The sequence below is a fragment of the Budorcas taxicolor genome, chromosome 1 (genome assembly GCF_023091745.1).
Source record: "Budorcas taxicolor isolate Tak-1 chromosome 1, Takin1.1, whole genome shotgun sequence".
Lineage (NCBI taxonomy): Eukaryota > Metazoa > Chordata > Mammalia > Artiodactyla > Bovidae > Budorcas > Budorcas taxicolor.
In genome coordinates this window covers 121576498-121598104 of record NC_068910.1, presented here as the reverse complement: position 1 = coordinate 121598104, position 21607 = coordinate 121576498, and the positions used below count along the sequence as shown (strand labels likewise).

Below are 21607 nucleotides of genomic sequence, written 5' to 3'. Positions count from 1 at the left end.
AGGAAACCCCTCACAGAGACAGCCTGGAGAGCATCCAGGGGGGCAAGAGTGATGGGTCTGGTGTTATACAACTAATATCCAACTTCTCTAACATGATTTCTTCTGAGCTGCCTCCCCACACTGCCCTCTGTTGTAGGTATGACCTCTACATTACTCTAGGACAAGCAATCAAGTCTTCTGGCACTTTGTTTCATTTCATTTCAAGGAGATCCATGAGGGCAGGCTTATATCTGCTTTGTTCATCACAGAATCCACAGTGATCAACATACAGTAGGCACTCAATATATAACTGCTGAAGGAGTGAAGGAACAGATAAGCGACCAAACTGGAACCAACCACCAACTATAAGAATAACCTTAAAAATCCATAATCCCTGTCCCCAAGTTAACGTCTTTCATTTTTTAAATCTCTGTCTGTTGAGATATAATTATTACATATAGTAAAATGCACACTTTGGGGTATACAGCCCTGCGAATCATGAGAAATGCATACAATCATGCCTCCACCACCACAAGATACAGAACAACAACAACAACAACAACAAATTCCCTGTTCCTAGAAGTTCAAACCTTCTCCTATTCCTTTTCCTGGCCACCACTGGTGTGTTATCTGTCCCTACAGTTTTGCCTCATCTTGAATGTCACAAAACATAGGCTTTAAGACTGGATTCTTCCACTCATTCATTTGAGATTCGTCCATGTTGTTGTATATATTAGTTGCTGTCGTTCAGTCCCTAAGTCATGTCTGACTCTCTGTGATCCCACGGACTGCAGCATGTCAGGCTTCCCTATCCTTCACTATCTCCCAGAGTTTATTCAAACTCAAGTCCACTAAGTCAGTGATATCATCAAACAATCTCATCCTCTGTTGTCCCCTTCTCCTCCTTTGAATATACATTATAAAAAGTGTAATATTAGTAGCCCATTCCTTTTTATTACTGGGCCAAAGCCCATTGTGTGAATGTGACATGTTTTGTTTAGACATTTGCTACTTGAGATTATTTGGGTTATTTCCAGGGTTTGGTTTTATTTGGCGATTATGAGTAAAGAAGGTATAAACATATGCATACAAGTTCTTAGAGTTCTTGATTTCTTATTTCATTTGGGTTAATGCCTAGGAGCTAGGTTGTATGGTAAGGCTATGCCACACTGTTTTCCAAAGAGGCTGAAACATCTTGCATTCCTATCAGCAATACGTGAGACTTCCAGATGTTCTGCTTTCCTTGTCAGCACTTAGTATTATCAGTTTTTGCTTTCATTTTCAAATGTTAGCCTCTCTAATAGGTGTGCAAAAGTATTGCTTTGTGGTTTTGGTTTAAATCATTACACCCACAATGACTATGATGTTCAACATCTTTTCATGAATTTGTTTGCCATCTGTATATTTTCTTTGATGAAAATCTTTTCAAATACTTTGCCCATCTTATTTGATGTTTGTTCTATTCCTAGTGAGTCTTGAGAGTTCTTTGCAAGCTTTGGATAAAAATCTTTTTATCAGATGTATGTTTTGCTAATATTTTTCTACTGGTCTATGCCTTGATTTTTAAGCTTTTTTGTTTTAAAACAAAGTTCCCCTTCTGATGTTTCCAGGACTACTACAAAGTGGTTTAATAAGTTTAGACGTCTGAAGTGAAAAGCCCCTATGACCTGTTTACAATTGCAGACGGGGCTTCCCCATTCTTTCAAAACCCTCACTGACTAACGGCTTCTAGTTAAAAGCAATAACCGGGTTCATTCAGCCTCTGACATTTTAGGAAGCTGTGCCTGTGTGCACTTCTGAATCTCCTCCCTCGGGGGGTTCCTCCTCCCCTCCTCAGAGGATACACTCCCCTCAGCTCCCTCTGCCCTGGTGGCCAGAGCAACGCAGGCCGTCTCTAAGTCAGGAGCAGCCTGCCGAGGGGAGGGCGCCAAGAGGACTGAGAGGATGGGGAACTTGCTGCCAAGGGAAGACAGGTGAGTCCAGACTCCCTAAGGGGGAGCAGGAGAGATGGGTTGGGGCAACATGGCCAGAAAGAGAAAAAGGGGTTTGCTCTTTGGGAGAAGGCAACCAGGTAAGGGATTGACAAGAATGAGGTGCCTACTACATGCCAGGGATCATGTTCAGATCCTTATCGGTTGGCCTTCTTCCCAGAATCAAAGTAACCACCCAGTGCAGGACAGCTGAAAGGCAGGACTTTATCAAGGAAGTTCTGTGCAGGCTACTCTAAGAAATGGAGCAACTTTCTGGGGCAGGAAAGGGATACTCTTTTGAGCTCTTAATGCCCCACAAACAGCATAAAAACACCACCACCCTGGTAGCTCGGCTGGTAAAGAATCTGCCTGCAATGAAGGAGACCTCAGCTTGATTCCTGGGTCAGGAAAATTCTCTGGAGAAGGGATAGCTACCCACTCCAGTATTCTTGGGCTTCTCTAGCGGTTCAAATGGTAAAGAATTTGCCTGCAGTGCCGGAGACCTGACCACCCACACCAGTATTCTTGGGCCTCCCTGGTGGTTCAGATAGTAAAGACTCTGCCTGCAATTCAGGACACCTGGGTTTGATCTCTGGGCTGAAAAGATCTCCTGGAAAAGGGAACAGATACCCACTCCAGTATTCTTGCCTGGAGAATGTCATGGACAGAGGAGTCTGGCAGGCTACAGTCCATGGGGTTGCAGAGTCAGACACGACTGAGCGACTTTCACTTCTCTTCAGTTCAAAGCTTGAAACAGCAAGCTTTCTGATAGCATAAGACCTTGGCTGGTATACAATCCTTGCAATGGGTAAGCAGAGGACATTGAAATTGGTAGGGAACTTGGCTTAACGTTTCTAAACCTTAGTTTCATTATTTTAAATGGAATTAGTAGCACAATACTTATTCAGAGGATTCTAGTGTGTGTGATGCTAGCATGGTACGTGGTACTTCAGTTCAGTTTAGTTCAGTCGCTCAGTCGTGTCCGACTTTTTGCGACCCTATGGACTGCAGTATGTCAAGTTTCTCTGTCCATTACCAACTCCCAGAGCTTGCTCAAACTCATGGTACATAGTCAGGTTCAATAATTAAGAGATACTAGTTAGTTTGACCATCACCTTCATTAACAGCAGTCACTGTAAAAATGGCTTCCTTGGTGGCTCAGATGGTAAAATTGTCTGCTTGCAATGCTGGAGACCCGAGTTCGATCCCTGGGTTGGGAAGATCCCTTGGAAAAGGAAACAGCAACCTACTCCAGTACTCTTGCCTGGAAAATTCCATGGATGGAGGAACTTTGTAGGCTACAGTCCATGGGGTCGCAAAGAGTCGGACATTACTGAGCGACTTCACTTTCTTTCTTTTTCTTTTACTGTAAAAATTAGTATCACTCTAAATAAAGAAGTCCCTCTGGTACAAAGTGAGATGGTGAGAATCAGTTAGCTGGGGAGGTGGAGGGTGGTTTTTACAGGATTATGTTTGGTGTCCCAGAGCTCAGTTCATGCTACTGAGATCTTGAACATAGGATCCAAAAAGCTACCTGACAAAAGGAGTCTTAGCAAAGCCATGGAATGTTTTCTGGCCCTCCATGAGGGTCAGTGTTGTCTAGGACTTCTTTCCGGATACTCCCAACCCTTTGTCAATCTGAAATTCTTGCGTTCTTCTATCAGATTATAAATCCCTATTTTTATGTCTAGATGTGAGGTCCTCAAAAGTAGAGACTGTTTCTTATTCATCTTTGAATTTGTGTTTTCTAACATTGTTTCTGACATAGAATAGGCACTGAATAAATGCTGAACGAATGCTTGGAAACCTAAATAAATGTCTTAAAAAGAAAAATAAAACAAAATACAGATATGATGGACAGAAAGTTAAGATTGATGTTACATCTGTAATTTTGTTTTTTAGAACTTTGGTAAGAGGGTGAAGGATTGTGACATTAATACATGTTTGTTGTAAAAGAAATTGGAGGATAAATAAAATATAAACAAAAAAGTAAACTGGAAACTCACAGAACTATTTATACCATTAGAAGTGTTATCTTTATTTTACTGTCTTCATTTACCAGAGATTTGTATTTCTTCATCTATGAAGGGCTAATACACCTTTTGCCAATTTTTGTTTTGGATTTTGGTCTACTTTCTTTTACTGATTGTAAAAGATATTTTTACTTGAAGAAATTAGCACTTTTCATAAATATTACAAAAAAGTTATTTTTCCAGTCCATGTGTCTTGTGTCATACAGAATTTTTGTTATTCTTATATACTGAAACATAATTGCATTAAATCTAGAAAGTGTCTGGGAGCCTGTGTGAGGAATCCCGCCTGTGACAAAGGTCACGAGGAAGGAAGCCCAACAAAATGCAAAGGCGTGCTCTGGCTTCAGGGGTTCCCCCTGAGTTTTCCTGAACATCTACCCCCAAAACCAGAGCCTGCCTGCTCTATCGTACTCTGCTTTCCACTCTTCTGACATTCTCTGGAAAAAAGTTAATTCAGGGCTTCAGTCTCCTACATATGAAAGGAATGTTTCAGCTCAAACCCCTCTGATGGCTCTCTAACTTGCCTGACAGGTTCCTCTGGACTTTTTACAACTTGTGAATTGCTTACAGCCCCCCCAACCGCGAGAAGCACAAAGCTTAAAGCATCTTAAAGATACAGAGCCTTTTCTAAAGAGCTAAAAATTATATTGGTGATGAGTTTTCACTGTTGACTCAATGACTGCTGCCAAGCCTCCATATTCTTTATCTTTTAGGCACCTGGGAGGATATTAATCAATGTAATCGGGATGCAGAAATAGGAATATAGTAATTTTGATGTTAGCAACATTAGACTTTTAATTACTTTTCTCTTTGTTATAAATCACTGTACTCCTTTTACTTGTTATAAATTGTTGTATCCTTGCTATGTAAGAATTTAACTTAATTTAGTGCTTTCTGAGAGTGGCACCAGATTTTGGAAAGAACAACATTCTAAAACAAATAAGTCTTCTGGTTGACAAACCCTTATCAGAAAAGGGCCGTAAAATGTTAATTGGCCTTCTGGCTGGAAGATGATGTAAATCACCTAAGACTTGTGTATACAACTAAGTATGCAGAGAAAAAGCCTGGTCTCGATAAGAGTCAGGGCTGCTGACACTGCATAATTTTGTATTACCCATTGATCTCTATGTACAATCAAAAAGTATAAAAAGCTTTCTGAACAATAAAGGATGGACCAGTTTCTCGGACTAGTCTCTCGAACTAGTTTCTTGGAAATCTGGTTTCTCCCATGTCTCTCTCTCTTTCTCCCTCTCCCTCCCTCTGCTTCTCTGGCTGAATTTCCATCTGGAGCAGGGAGGCTCGCCACATCTACTAACTTGCCCCGGCTTTTAAGTCCTGTGAGAGAGGGAGCCCAAGGCAGGGCACCCTCTGCTATTCAAACGAGCGCCAGTGGCCTAACATAGATGGTGCAAACTTCTTGTCCTGAAGTTTTATTGGCTTTCCCCGTAAACCAAGTTTTTCAGCCTCTTTTCTCCACTAAATTTTCCTACTATACTATTTCTTCTTAATTTCTTTTATATTTCCAAATAAATAAGTTTTTCCTAGCCTACTCCGTCTCCCCTTCGAATTCCCTGGATCCACCAGGGCTGGACCCCGGCAAGAAAGCTTTTCACTTTCTACCAATTTATGCTTAAAATTATTTCCTCATCCCAAGATAAGACAGATCCACAGTATGATTTTCATGGTTTTATTGCCTTACATTTTAGCATCATACACTTATTATATGATGTCAGATAGAAATACATATTTTTCCACATAATTACTCAGTTGGCCCAAAATCTTCATTTCTATACTGATTGAAAATATCTTCCTTAATATAGTCAAAAGTCTTATATTTACTTGGATCTGATTTTCAACTTCACCCTTACCACCTGGTTATCATCCAATCAGCACACTCCACCTTTTCTCTCGAGATCAAAACTGTTACAAAAATTCCCCCTCATCAGGCAGAATGGCACCAATTCCCTTCATGAAAGGAGCTGAGTCTCAGAGGACGATTCTGCTAGAAGCAAACTCAGTTTTCCCACTTACTCTCACTTATCTGTCCTCAGACAAGTTGCATAAGCTTTTTCATCTCAGTTTCTTCACGCACAAGACATAGACTCATAATGTCTACCTCATGGATTTATTCTGGGATTAAATGAAATATAACATAGAAAATGTATATGTTACTTACACTTAATAAGTAGTATGCATAGTAAGTAATGTATATATAAAAACAAGTAGCATTTATAGTTCGTGTGCTTATATATATAGTAAAGTGAAAGTGAAGTCACTCAGTCGTGTCCGACTCTTTGTGACCCCATGGACTGTAGCCTACCAGTCTCCTCTGTTCATGGGATTTTCCAAGCAATAGTACTGGAGTGGATTGCCATTTCCTTCTCAAGGGGCTCTTCCCGACCCAGGGATTGCACCCGGGTCTCCCACACTGTAGACAGACACTTAACCATCTGAGCCATCAGGGAAGTATATATATATATATACAGTAAGCACATAGTAAATTGTGTTTAATGTCTAGTTTCTTTTTCTCTATACCCCACACTTCCCACAAATCAAAGGACAGTTACACAGAAACCCAACCCAAACCTTGAGTCAATTTCTTTTCTTTATTTCATTTTTTCCTTCCCATTTATCATGTGCTCTCTGCCTTGGTACTTTCTGTGAAAACTGCAGTGTACGTGAGGCCTGGGTCCTTCTCAGTTCCTAAGTGCAATCCCTGAAACTGAGCTGAGCAGACAGGCCTCTCTGTGCACTGACATTCTCATGGTCATAAGGATGCCTGGATGTTTGGGAACAAATGATTGGGGCCTGGTTGTGTACAGCAATTATTGGAGAAAACTGGGAGGGCTGTTGCAGTGGCAATGGAGAGGAGGTCGAGTCAAGGTCAGATTGGGGTGTGTGCTTTAGCAGGGCATATTAACAAATGGAAGAGCAATAAGAGAAAGCCGAGGCAATGCTGGGGCTTCATCCACAAATAGCAGAAGTGAGGGAAGCTGGAAAAATTATCAAGTGAAGTGGGAAGCCTGGAGAGCAGACAACTCATTCTTGATATGCTGAGTTTTAGGAGGCAGCAGAACACTCAAGAGACACCCTGGAATCTGAGAAGTCAAAGCCCCAAACTGAGAATATCCAGGTGAGACCAAATCCAACAGCAATTCTCCCAGGCTTTACCTGTGAGGAATGAAGTCTGTTAGGTCCTGGGCTGCACACACCCCAGAATGGAAGACCTTGCTTCAACCCAACAGCAGTTGTAACAATAGCAAATGCAAAGTCACGACAAAAGACAAAAACACTCTGAGCCTCTGGACAGGAGATGTGCCATTTTGCTGGGAACCGAGTCCAGCCCATAGGACCGGAAAGAAGACCCGTATTTCCTGTTGTCTCTTTATCTGTTAATCTCATGTCCCTTTCTTCTCCAGCCCCATTCTGGCCATTTCACTTTAAGCTCCGAGTTTCTATTTCTGAGGTAACCACATTCCCCACAGGGCTACAAGTGTTGAAAGTTTTGTGGAGAGAGACACTTGTGATTACCGTGATGCTCTTAAATGCAGTCTTCCTCATCAGTCCCTTCTGATCAGGCCTTTTTTCCCCCTTAATTTTATTTATTTATTTGGCTTCATCAAGTCAGTTGCGGTATGCAAACTGTTACTTGTGGCATGTGGGATCTGGTTCCCTGATCAAAGATTGAACCCGGGCCCCCTGTGTTGGGGTCACAGAGTCTTAGCCACTGGACCTCTAGGGAAGTCCCCTGACCAGGACTTTTGAGTATCAAGGAATCACTAAAATATGAAATGAGTGTCCCTGAATCCAAGAATCCCAAAGTGTGGTAGAGCTAGTTGTTCAGTGGCTTGAAGAGTTATCTGTACTTTTCCCATGGTTTCAGGAGAAGCTTTTGAAAAAGCCACTGCACAGTCAAAGCCTACATAGGCACCCTCCCCCACAAAAGGATGTTTTTCTTCAGTACAAACAAAGGCTCATATATTTGGTGTATCACTGGACATATGCTAAAATAATCAGTCCAAATGATGAAACAGACAAGTAGGGCCATGGGCATTATAAGGAGGGAGAGACTGGGCAGACCTCAGGGGCTTGGTAAGCTTTGTGTCCTAGAATTGCTAGCACGTAGCTCACATTGTAGGACTTCGCACAGGGCTCATTTGGTAAAGAATTCACCTGCAATGCAGGAGAACCAGGTTTGATCCCTGGCTTGGGAAGAGCCCCTGGAGAAGGAAATAGCAACCCACACAGTATTCTTGCCTGGGGAATTCCATGGACAGAGGAGCCTGGCAGGCTATAGTCCATAGAGTTGGACACGACTTAGTGACTAAACCACCACCGGCCCACATTGTGGAGATTCATCTGGTTTCAGAGGAGGTTGTCTGAACCTACCCTAGACCAAAACTCCAAACTGAAATGCAAAAATACATTGCAGAAAAGTTGACTAGGGAAAGTAACCAGTTTAAAAATATCTTTTGTCCATAATTAATTTTATTTGACCCTTACACTTAGTGCAATATATTTTTGCCTTCTAGGCAAGAATACTGAAGTGAGTTGTCATTTCCTTCACCAGGGGATCTTCCCAATCCAGGGACTGAACCCCAGTCACCTGCACTGGCAGGTGGATTCTTTACCACTAAGCCACAGGGAAGCCCTTACATAGCTGCCTTGCGGTCAGTAAGGCAGATCTGGTGATCTGAACCAGTTTTTGTTGCTCTGTTCTTAGCTACTCCTTCATTTATCAGATACTTATTGAAAATATATTTACTATGTGCCAGACACTGTAGCATATGCTGGTAATCTGTACCGTGATGAACAGACAAATATGGTCCTGACCTTGTGACACTCATGTTCTAGTGTAGGATATAGACCAATGAGAAGACAAATATTAGTACAGTAGTTCAGTCACTCAGTCATGTCCGACTCTTTGTGACCCCACGGACTGCAGCATGCCACACTTCCCTGTCCGTTACCAACTCCCGGAGCTTGCTCACACTAATGTCCATCAAGTCAGTGATGCCATCCAGCCATCTCATCCTCTATTGTCCCCTTCTCCTCCTGCCTTCAATCTTTCCCAGCATCAGGGTCTTTTCCAGTGAGTCAGTTCTTCACATCAGGTGGCCAAAGTGTTAGAGTTTCAGCTTCAGCATCAGTCCTTCCAATGAATATTCAGGGCTGATGTCCTTTAGAAGGGACTGGTTGGATCTCCTTGCAGTCCAAGGAACTCTCAAGAGTCTTCTCCAACACCACAGTTCAAAAGCATCAATTCTTCAGTGCTCAGCTTTCTTTAAAGTTCAACTCTCACATCCAAACATGACTGCTGAAAAAAACCATAGCTTTGACTAGATGGACCTTTGTCAGCAAAGTAATGTCTTTGCTTTTTAATATGCTGTTTAGGTTGGTCATAGCTTTCTTCCAAGGAGCAAGCGTGTTTTAATTTCATGGCTGCAGGTACCATCTGCAGTGATTTTGGAGCCTAAGAGAATAAATTCTCAAAATTAATAAATATATTAAATATTAATATAAATATTAAATTAATTTAAATAGGAGTATAAATAGGCTAAGTTCAGAGTGGAGCAGGATCCTATGCAAATATTGCCTAATCTGTGCCTAGAAGAAATTTCTAAAATGTCCACACACTTTTACTTAGACTTCCTGGGGACAACTGTGTGCCCTTCCTCACAAGAGGCCACATAAATTACTGGAACTGGGGATGTGCAAGCCTTTGCTAGGAACACACCATCAAGTTCCTTCTCTGATTAAGAGTTGATAAGGGCACATTTCCAAAGGTCCAGTTAGTGTCATGTGAGGATGAAGGCATGATAGCTGTGTCCAAGTCACCTAGAATAAATAGTCTCTTGGGGAGGGAAAAAAGTTCTTCCACAGAAATGACAGAGGGACGGGAGTCACTGTAACAAAGTTGCAGAAACTAAATTTGTGACATGGATCATTTCTTGGGTATTTTAGATGCTCGGACTGCCGCATCGCTGAAGCGTGTTTCTGCCTTCCATGGTAAGTGGAGAACTCTTCAGGGGTTATTTTTCTGTAAGTGTGGTTTCAGTGTGGTGTTTGCTGTAAGTTATCTGTGAATTTCCCACTGTCTGTGGCCACCATGGAAGCAGGCACTAACATCTGAGAGTCAGTCAGAGAAAACCACACTTCAAGTTTGGTGAGAAACAGGAACAATAGTCATATGGGTGGTTACACACCCTTCAAATGGGAAAGCCTCAGAAGCAAGGATGAAGCTGGCTACAGAAGTAAAGAAAGGCCCCTTAATCACACTGCACATCCCAGCGAGCTCCTGGGACAGAGGCACAGAGAAGGCATAGCCAGGATGATGTAGAATTCGTTGTCCAAACCAGAAAACTTCTGCAAATGAAAAGGAGGCTAAAAATAGTTAAGGGTCACTAAGTGATTGACAATGACATAACTAAACTGTCTGTGCAAACCAGGACATATGGTCATTCTGCTTAGAGCAGATGTTGCCCTGTCCCCTGAGATGATAACTGGCTGCCATGATATTTACACTGTGTTTTTCTGAGGGCTCGTATGGGAGGTGTTGGCTTGCTGGCTTGGTTGTTTGTTTGGATATCACAGATTGAGACTGAGGTTGAGATTGTATATAACAATGGCTCCTTAATATAACAGAAATTGATATTTTGTCAGGAAAGAAAACTCCAAAAACCTACATCATCACCATAGTTCTCTACTTATAAGTCAATTCCATACCAGCCTCAGAAAAGGGAGAAGGGAGGTGAAAGAGGGAGAGAGAGAAACCCAAAGGAGTAGATTTCTACTCAGTCTTGTTTCCAGTTTTCCTCTTTTCCTATGCTGTTTTTTCTCTGGCTGAAGGAGGTGTTATAAAAGCGTTATAACTTGAACAAATGAATTAAACATGAGCTTTTATAGTTGAGTATAACTCCCTTTGAGAGTTTCTGAATAATAAAACAACCAATTTACTTTCTTTTTCTTTTACAGGAAGAAAATACACCTTTTTGAAGCAAGACAAGACTCCCGAAAGCAAAGTAAGTCATTGCTTTCACATCATTTTTACTTTTGACAGACTTAGCTTTTCTTCTTCCCTCCGCTCCCAAAGCACCTTGGGCATACATCAGGTATAATACATACACATTTGCTGCCATTTGTCCAATTGCATGTCTCTATCTCCGCTGAACCAGGAGCTCACTGAGGGAAGAATTGACTTATTGATCTCCATAGCCTTCCGATATCTCCTGAGGTCTGTTGGCTGAAGGAGTTAAATGGGAACAATAAAAGCCAAGATGGAGGCACAAGTCACCTGTAAGAAAATGCAAGGAGGCCAGCGCAGCACAGAGCACGCGCAGGAGGAGCAGGACCTTGGGATCACGTTTCTTGTTAGGATCTTTTCATCTTGAGAGTTACAGGAGGTGCTGAACGGCTTTAAACAAGGGCCAAGTATGATCACATTTGCATTAAAGACATCACCCAGTTTGCTCTTCAGAGAACAGATAATAGTAGAGAATGGCAAAAATGGATGCTGGAAGACCACCTAGGGGGCCAGTGGTGATCGAAGCAGGGTTGAAGTGAAGGAAAGAAAAGCATTCAAAGGAGAGGGTGGTGAATGAATAGTGCCCCATCTAACTGGGAGATTGGGGATGGCGGGGGGGAGGGGGGGACAAAGTACAGGCGGGAGGAAGGACAAGGCCACAGTGTTTCTAAGGAAGAAAAGGAAACGAGTTTTGCTTTTGCCTTCCTGGGTTTAAAGAGGAGAGCGTGGTTCATTCACCTTGAATTTTAAAAACGAGCCCTGTAGGTGTGTAAAAAAAATAGTACAGCCCTCTCACCTCTAGCCACTTCACCTAGGGGAGCTGTGGGTGTCAGGAAACCCCAGTCACAATCAAAGCAAAACAGAAATAGGAATAGACCTCTAATGGTAGAAATAAGACCTCTAATGCCAAAACTCACAGACACTTTTTTTAAAATTCTTTTAAAGCTGTTGACTTACAACATTGTATTTGCTCCGGGTACATTTATTTTTATACATCAAGATGATCTAGTTACTCTCTGTCTGTCACCATACAGAATTATTAGTGTTATAGTTCTACTCACAGCATTCCCTATACTGCACAGCATGTCCTCATGCCTTATTTATACTTGGATGTTTGTACCTTTTAAGCTCTGTTACCTACTAGCTCGTACTCCCACCCCCTTCCCTCTGGTAACCACCAGTTTTTTCTCTGTATCTATAAGTCTGTTTCTGTTTTGTGGTGCTCGTTCGTTTGCTTTTACTTCTAGATCTACATATGAATGAAATCATATGATATTTTTCTCTCTTTGACTTCACTCAGCATAATGCCATCTAGATTCATCCATGTTGTTGCAAATGGCCAAATTCCATTCTTTTTATGGCTGAGTAATATTTCCTTCCACAGTTTATTGTGATCCACACAGTCAAAGGCTTTGGCATAGTCAATAAAGCAGAAATAGATGTTTTCCTGGAACTCTCTTGCTTTTTCCATGATCCAGTGGATGTTGGCAATTTGATCTCTGGCTCCTCTGCCTTTTCTAAAACCAGCTTGAACATCTGGAAGTTCACGGTTCACATATTGTTGAAGCCTGGCTTGGAGAATTTTGAGCATTACTTTAATACCGTGTGAGATGAGTACAATTGTGTGGTAGTTTGAGCATTTTGGGCATTGCCTTTCTTTGGAACTGGAATGAAAACTGACCTTTTCCAGACCTGTGGCCACTGCTCAGTTTTCCAAATGTGCTGGCATATTGAGTGCAGCACTTTCACAGCATCATCTTCCAGGATTTGAAATAGCTCAACTGGAATTCTATCACCTCCACTAGCTTTGTTCATAGTGATGCTTTACTTGACTTCACATTCCAGAATGTCTGGCTCTAGATGAGTGATCACATCATCATGATTATCTGGGTCGTGAAGATCTTTTTTGTACAGTTCTTCTGTGTATTCTTGCCACCTCTTCTTAATATCTTCTGCTTCTGTTAGGTCCATACCATTTCTGTCCTTTATCGAGCCCATCTTTGCATGAAATGTTCCCTTGGTATCTCTAATTTTCTTGAAGAGATCTCTAGTCTTTCCCATTCTGTTGTTTTCCTCTATTTCTTTGCACTGATCGTTGAGAAAGGCTTTCTTATCTCTCCTTGCTGTTCTTTGGAACTCTGCATTCAGATGCTTATATCTTTCCTTTTCTCCTTTGCTTTTGGCTTCTCTTCTTTTCACAGCTATTTGTAAAGCCTCCTCAGACAGCCATTTTGCTTTCTTGCATTTCTTTTCCATGGGGATGGTCTTGATCCCTGTCTCCTGTGTGGATCACAATAAACTGTGGAAAATTCTGAAAGAGATTTCAGACCACCTGACCTGCCTCTTGAGAAACCTATATGCAAGTCAGGAAGCAACAGTTAGAACTGGACATGGAACAACAGACTGGTTCCAAATAGGAAAAGGAGTACATCAAGGCTGTATATTGTCACCCTGCTTATTTAACTTATATGCAGAGTACATCATGAGAAACGCTGGGCTGGAAAAGCACAAGCTGGAATCAAGATTGCTGGGAGAAATATCAATAACCTCAAATATGCAGATAACATGATCCTTATGGCAGAAAGTGAAGAGGAACTAAAAAGCCTCTTGATGAAAGTGAAAGAGGAGAGTGAAAAAGTTGGCTTAAAGCTCAACATTCAGAAAACAAAGATCATGGCATCTGGTCCCATCACTTCATGGGAAATAGATGGGGAAACAGTGGAAAGTGTCAGACTTCATTTGGGGGGAGATTTTTGCAGATGGTGATTGCAGCCATAAAATTAAAATGCTTACTCCTTGGAAGGAAAGTTACTACCAACCTAGATAGTATATTGAAAAGCAGAGATATTACTTTGCCAACAAAGGTCCGTCTAGTCAAGGCTGTGATTTTTCCAGTGGTCATGTATGGATGTGAGAATTGGACTGTGAAGAAAGCTGAGCACCGAAGAATTGATGCTTTTGAACTGTGGTGTTGGAGAAGACTCTTGAGAGTCCCTTGGACTGCAAGGAGATCCAACCAGTCCATTCTGAAGGAGATCAGCCCAGGGTGTTCTTTGGAAGGAATGATGATAAAGCTGAAACTCCAATACTTTGGCCACCTCATGTGAAGAGTTGACTCATTGGAAAAGACCCTGATGCTGGGAGGGATTGGGGGCAGGAGGAGAATGGGACGACAGAGGATGAGGTGGCTGGATGGCATCACCAACTCAATGGACATGAGTTTGAGTGAACTCCGGGAATTGGTGATGGACAGGGAGGCCTCATGTGCTGTGATTCATGGGGTTGCAAAGAGTCGAACACGACTGAGTGGCTGGACTGAACTGAACTGAATATTTCCTTGCATATACATATACCACATCTTCATCTATTCAGCTATCGAGGAATACTTAGGTTGCTTCCCTATCTTGACTTTTGTAAATAATGCTGCAATGAACTCAGGTGCATATATCTTTTCAAATTAGCACTTTTGTTTTCTTCATATCAGTACTCAGAAGAGGAATTTCTAGATAGTATGGCAGTTGCATATTTAATTTTTTGAGGAAACTCCGTATAAAGTGTCTGCCTACAATGCAGGAGACGCGGGTTCAATCCCTGGGTCAGGAAGATCTCCTGGAGAAGGAAATGGCAACCCACTCCAGTATTCTTGCCTGGAAAATCCCATGGACAGAGGAGCCTGGTAGGCTATACAGTCCATGGGGTCGCAAAGAGTTGGACACGACTGAGCGACTTCACTTCTTCACTTCATACTGTTTTCCATAGACGCTGCAGCAGTTTACATTCCCACCAACAGTGCAAAAAGATTCCCATGTCTCCACATCCTTGACAAGTGTTATTTGTTGTCTTTTTAATAATAGCCAGAATGATAGTATCATATTAATCTTAGTACCATAATACTACTATATCAATAGCATGTTGGTACTGGTTTCAGTGCTAGGTACTGTCCAACTCTTGGGACCCCATGGACTGTAGCCTGCCAGGCTCCTCTGTCCATAGGACCTCCGAGGTAAGAATTCTGGAGTTGGTTGTCATTGCCTTCTCCAAGGGATCTTCACAACCCAGGGATCAAAACCACATCTCCTGCATTGCAGGTGGTCTCCTGCATGACAGAGGGATTCTTTACTACTGAGCCACTAGGAAACTAGCAGTAACATAGCATAGCAATATAGTCTAGTTTGAAATCACTGACCATGATACCGCCAGCTTTGTTTTTCTTCCTCAAGACTTGGCTATTCTGCACCTTTTGTGGTTTCATACAAACTTTAGGATCATTTATTCTAGTTCTGTGAAAAACAGTATTAGTTCTTCTAATTCATGAGAACAGTATATCTTTCCATTTTTTATGTGTCATCTTTAATTTCTTTTATCCATATCTTATAGCTTTCAGAATACAAATCTTTTACATCCTGGGTTAGATTTATTCCTAGGTATTTTATTCTTCTTGTTACAATTGTAACTAGGATTTTTTTCTCAATTTCGGATAGTTTGCTATTAATGTATAGAAATGCAACAGATTTCTGTGTGCTAATTTTGTATCCTTGCAACTTAATGAATTTATCTGTTAGTTCTAACAGTTTTTTGGTGGAATCTTTAGGGTTTTCTATATATAATATTATATCATCTGCAAAGAGTGATAGTTTTTCTTTTTCCCCTTCTAATTTGCATGCCCTTTATCTGTTTTTCTTTTCTGGTTGCTGGGGCTAAACTTCCAGTATTATGTTGAATAAAAGTGGTGAGTGTTGGGGATACTTGTATTGTTTCTGATCTTAAGGGAAAAGACTTCAGCTTCTCATCACTGAGCATGATGTTAGCTCTGGGCTTGACATGTATGGCCATTATTATACTGAGGTATGTTCCTTCTATATTCAGTTTACTGAGAGTTTTTTTTTATCATAAATGGATGTTAAATTTTGTCAAATGCTTTGTTTGTAACTGTTGAGGTGATCATATGACTTTTATCTTTCATTTTGTTCATGTGGTATATCACACTGATTTGCATATATTGAATTATCCTTGCATCCTTGGAATAAATTCCACTTGACCATGGTATATGATCTTTTTAATGTATTACTAAATTTAGTTTCTTAATATTTTGTTGAGGATTTTTATATCTATATTCATCAAGGAAATTGGCCTATCTCTTTTTTCCTGTGGTATCTTTGTCTGGTTTATGGATCAGGGTAATGCAGACCTTGTAAAATGCATGTGGAAACATTCCTTCATCTTCAATACTTTGGACTAGTTTGAGAAGGCTAGGTATTAACTCTTCTTTAAATGTTTGATAAAATTCACTTGTGAGGCCATCTGGTCATAGGCTTCTGTTTGTTGGGAGTTATTTTCTTTTATTACTGATTCAATTTCTTTACTATTAATTTCTCTGTTCATATTTTCTATTTCTTTCTGAACCAGTCTTGGAAGATTAGATGTTTCTAGGAATGTATCCATCTCTCCAGTTAGTTTTAAGCTGATAGTCCCTTAAGTTTGAATGCATTCTAAAAGCACTATATTTTTACCACTCCGCACCTACGTTTATGTTTTTGTCATCATATGTTACATTTTTATTCTGTGTATCCCTAATCTCTTACTGTAGTTGATTTTACTACTTTGGTCTTTTAAGCTTCATACTAGCTTTTTAAGTTGCTGATACAATGGCTTTGCTATATATTTGCCTTTACCAATGAGATATTTTCTTTTGTATATACTCTTAAGTTATAATCTTTTCTTCTCTGCTTAAAGAAGATCCTTTAATATTGCCTATAATGTCAATCTAGTGGTGATAAACTCCTTTACTTTTTGCTTGTCTGGGAAATTTTACCTTTCCTTCAATTCTGAATAATAACCTTGCTAGGTAGAGTTTTCTTGGGTTGTAAGGTTTTTCTTTTCAGCAGTTAAAATATATCATGCCACTCCCCTGGAAAGTTTCTGCTAAAAAACCAGCTGATAGTCTTATAGGAGCTCCCTTGATGTGACTTCCTGTTTTTTCTAGCTGCCTTAAAACTCTCTCTTTAACTTTGCCATTTTAATTATGATATGTCTTGGTTTGGATCAGTTTGGGTTCATCTTGTTGCTTCCTGCACTGGATGCCTGTTTCCCTCCCCAGATTAAGGAAGTTTTCAGCTATTATTTCTTTAAATATATTTTCTGCCTCTTTCTCTCACTCTTCTCCTTCAGGGATCCCTAAAATGTGAATGTTAGTATGCGTGTTTTTTTCAGAAGTTCCTTCAACAATCCTCATTTTTTAAAATAGGCACACCTATCTCCAGGGTAGTGATGTCATGAGGCTTCCATTGAATGCTCTTGTTTGCCTATTGAGCTGGTGTATTTCCCTCTTTGCTGAGTGGCCAGAACCTGCTGGTTTTAAGTACATTGACTTTTTAGCAATCGGCCTGCTTTTGTTTGTTTCTGTCACCGGTCTCAAAAATGGTTCGGTTTGAGAGTTTCCTTTTCTGTAGAACTATTTTTGAGCACCACCTTCTACTCCGCCATCATCCCCTGTCACCTATAGCAGAAATAGCCTTCCTCTGCCTTGTGGGTCTCTCTTAGGTCCTTGTCTGCCTCCTATGCTAGCCTATGAGCAACTTGAGGACAGGATCTGACTCTGATTCTTCTTTTTCTCCCTAATTCTTGGTACACAGTAGGCATGCCCTGGTGGCTCAGTTGGTAAAGAATCTGCCTACAATGCAGGAGACTACCTGCAGTGCAGGAGACCCAGGTTCAATCCATGGGTTGGGAAGATCCCCTGGAGAAGGAAATGGCAACCTACTCCTATATTCTTGCCTGGGAAATTCCATGGACAGGGAAGCCTGGCAGGCTACAGTCTATAGGGTCACAAGAGTCAGACTCGACTGAGTGACTAATCACCACCACCAGGCACGCAATGAATTTTGGGTAAGGAAAGGAGTGAGAAAGGGAGGGACGTGTGATTTCCTGTCCAAGACCCACTGAACGTCTTTCCTTCCACTTAGCCTCTCAGCACAGTTTGACTGTTTCTTGTTTAGATGACCCTGTTGCTCCCCAGGGATGTGTTGAAGATCAGGATAGCCCAAGAAGGGCTACCCTAGCTCTACCTTGGTTTTCTGGTTGCTTATCTTTCAGTGTCCCTCTTCTCCCCTCCCAGAAATCTCCCCATGACCTGAAATTCATTAAGTGTATTTTCTTTCTCCAGATGAAGAAACATCATCTGCTCCCATCCAGGTAATGCAAACAGCTCTGAGACTTTTTCTGAGATGATAGTAGAAATGCAGGCACTTCAGTTAGCAGGAAAAGACCTCCAAGACCCTTATGACCTTAATACTGAATCCTTTAGATGCCAGTGCTTATGAGTCCAGGGACATATGCAGAGTCTGGCAGCAGAAGCTATGGCCACTTCTGTTGCACAATTCATTGAAAGGAACTTGTATTTATTGAGCATTTAGTTTATGCCAGGCAGTTTATGCCAGTTTATGTGGGCTGAATGCTTCACATGCATCATCTCATGTAACTGTCACATGAGATGTGACAGTTACATGAGATTGGTACTGTTATTTTCCTACCCATTTTATGGAAGGGTTAAGTGATATTCCCTCAAAGCCAGACAGCTGACAAGATGGCAGGAGCATGGATCAAAAACAAGTCTTGCTTCCAAATCCACGCTCCTGCTCCTGTCCCTTGCTGTCTTGCTGCTTATCTCCTGAGATTTCACTGAAGGAGACCTTCTCTTGAGTGCATTCTCCTTTAATCATGCAAATATCTCTAGAGTGGGTGGTTAAATATCATAACCCAAGCGTTTTAAGCTGTCTTTAGATTGTTCTCTTATACAAGGATGGATGCACTCATGGTCTTGAGACTTTGGGAATTGTATAGGGAGGTCACTCTGGGACATGGGGAAGAGAGGACATGCCTGAGTAGGCTGAATTCCCTGAGTAGCATGGGAAGTCTGGCAGCTTGGGCTAGTGGTTGGGGTGGGGCTGCCATTTAGGAAAAATAAACAAGAGGTGCAGGGAAAGTGGTCATGGAGGACAGACTTTGCCCGAGGCTGAGCCTGTGTTGAGATGAAGTAGAAGGAGAATGACAAGAGGCCAAGTCTTAATGCTGGCTCTCCTTTACCCAGCAAGACAATGGTGACCACGGCTCCTCGGAGGATCTGTGCTACACCCTCATCGATCACAGCGTCCTCGGGAAAAGGCCGTCAGGACTCTCTGCTGAGGAATCTTATGAGAACGTTTCCCTCAAGGCTGAGAGGCCCAGAGCATCGCCAGGAGGAACCGGGACTGAGTACTCACTCCTTCGTGTGCCCTCCACCCCTAAGCACCCACCCTCCCCAGAGGACGAGTACGAACTTCTCATGCCCGACAAAATCTTCCCTCACTCCCTGAAACAGCCACATCCACTTGTGCCCCCTTCTCAGGCTCAGTTTTCTCATTTCTAATGAAGCGACTGGACCAGCACTTAACTTGGGCTGTTTCTCAGTCACTCGGTTGTGTTCGACTCTTGGCGACTCCATGGACTGAAGCATGCCAGGGTTCCCTGTTCCTCACCGTGTCCCGGAGCTTGCCCAAACTCTTGTCCACTGAGTCAGTGATGCCATCCAACCATCTCATCCTCTGTCGTCTCCTTCTCCTCCTGCCTTCAATCTTCCCCAGCATCAGGGTCTGTTCTAATGAGTCGGGATCTTTGTATCAGGTGGCCAAAGTATTGGAGCTTCAGCCTCAGAATCAGTCCCTCCAGTGAATATTCAGGATTGATTTCCTGTAGGATTGACTGATTTGATCTCCTTGCAGTCCAAGGGACTCCCAAGAGTCTTCTCCAACACAATTCAAAGGCATCAGTTCCTCGGCACTCAGCCTTCTTTATAGTCCAACTCTTATATCCACGCATGAATACTGGAAAAACCATAGCTTTGACTATATGGATCTTTGTTGGCAAAGTAATGTCTCTGCTTTTTAATATGCTGTCTAGGTTTGTCATAGCTTTTCTTCCAAGGAGCAAGTGTGTTTTAATTTCATGGCTCCAGTCACCCTCTGCAGTGATTTCGGAGCCCAAGAAAATAAAGTCTGTCACTGTTTCCAGCAATTAATACCAGCAAATAAACGCGTGAGTGGGGAACTTTGGTTGAAGCAGGTCTGGAGGACAGAGCACTTTCAGCTTATCTCCCCCACTCCCAACACACACATAACAGGAGGTCCCTGTAGAAAGTGGTTTGCAAACCTCAAAGCCTCCTAAATCCTCCATGATGTCCAACATCCAAATATCACCCAACTATCCCGAATACTTACTCTTTGAGAAGGAAGTGACCATCTTTGGTTCTACATGGCTTGGGATATAGGCCATTCTACTCAGTAGTGGTAGGGACTTCCTGGTCCCCGGCTCCTTTGTTCAGCTTCTTCCTACAAAATGTCCATGTGATTGTGCTCTGAAGTCACAGGGGAGCTTCACCCATCATATTAAGCGCCCCGAGGTTACCCAAAGGGGCAACCTCATTCCACATATGTTTGTGCACACAACTCCTCGCTCATAACCTTCCAAGTAAGTGCCTGTGGCATTCCTCTCACTCCATGCCTCGAAGCAGTGTCCTTTGCCGTGGGGGACGGGAAGGAGAGACTGGAATGAATGGGAGAGTAATAATGACATATATACACTACCATGTGTAAAACAGACAGCTTGCGGGGCCCTGCTGTATAGTGCAGGGAGCTCAGCTTGATGCTCTGTGATGACCTAGAGGGTGGGATGGCAGGGGGGAGGAGGCTCAAGAGGAAAGGGATATATGTATGCATATAGCTGATTCACGTTGTCCAGCAGAAATGGATACAACATTGCAAAGCAATTGTACTCCAATAAAAATAAATGTCTATTAAAAAAATAATAATAAGTAGTGTCCTTTGCAGAGTGTCTTTGACTCATTGACCCTGGTTACGTTCCAGGCCAGATTTTTATATATACTTTAATCCATATTTTTTAACTTTGCATTTCTTTGTATAGGAAAAACCATAGCATCAGAGAAAGACAGACTAGAAAGTTCATTGGAGATCCTTTCATTCCACGATCTTTTTTTGGCCCGGAAAGGATAAACTAGCTCACTGCAACACTGTGAGAGGCAGAGCTTTACCTGGAGCCTGATTTCCTGGCTTGCACTTTGGTGCTCTTCCAATATACTCCACAGAAGGGCTCCACTACATTGCATGTGTGTTATATACTACATTATGTATAAACTATGAATAAAGTGTCACACTGGGAAAACCTCACACACACACACACACCTGCTCTAATGAGCACATCTCCCTCTGCCTCAATTATTTATTTCCCCTTCTTTCTTTTAGTTTCTAGAACTATGCCCAGCCCTTAAAACAGGGTCAGCATACTATGGCCCACAGGCCAAATCTGGCTAACTCACTATCTTGATAAATAAAAGCTTGGCAGCCCACAGCCTGCTCATTTATCTACATACTCGCTGTGGCTTCTCAACCTCTGGGGAGCTGAAATGTTGTAATTCACACTGCAGGTCCTTCAAAGCCAAAAATATTTATTTGGGGGCCCTTTTCAGAGAAAAAAAAAAAGTTTGCGGACACTTTTCTTAATCATATAGATAAACTAAACAAAAATGTGTTTTGGGTCTTGGTGTAACCATA

The 21607-nt window shown here is 41.9% G+C and overlaps 1 protein-coding gene across 1 annotated transcript; it reads left to right on the top strand.

The window, feature by feature from the left end:
- Positions 1 to 1923: 1923 nt before the first annotated feature.
- Positions 1924 to 19410, top strand: GCSAM (germinal center associated signaling and motility). Its single transcript, XM_052648584.1, has 6 exons — positions 1924 to 1952; positions 7047 to 7115; positions 9947 to 9991; positions 10958 to 11004; positions 18169 to 18197; positions 19093 to 19410. Exons 1-6 carry the CDS (start codon positions 1924 to 1926, stop codon positions 19408 to 19410), a joined length of 537 nt encoding a protein of 178 aa, XP_052504544.1.
- Positions 19411 to 21607: the final 2197 nt, after the last annotated feature.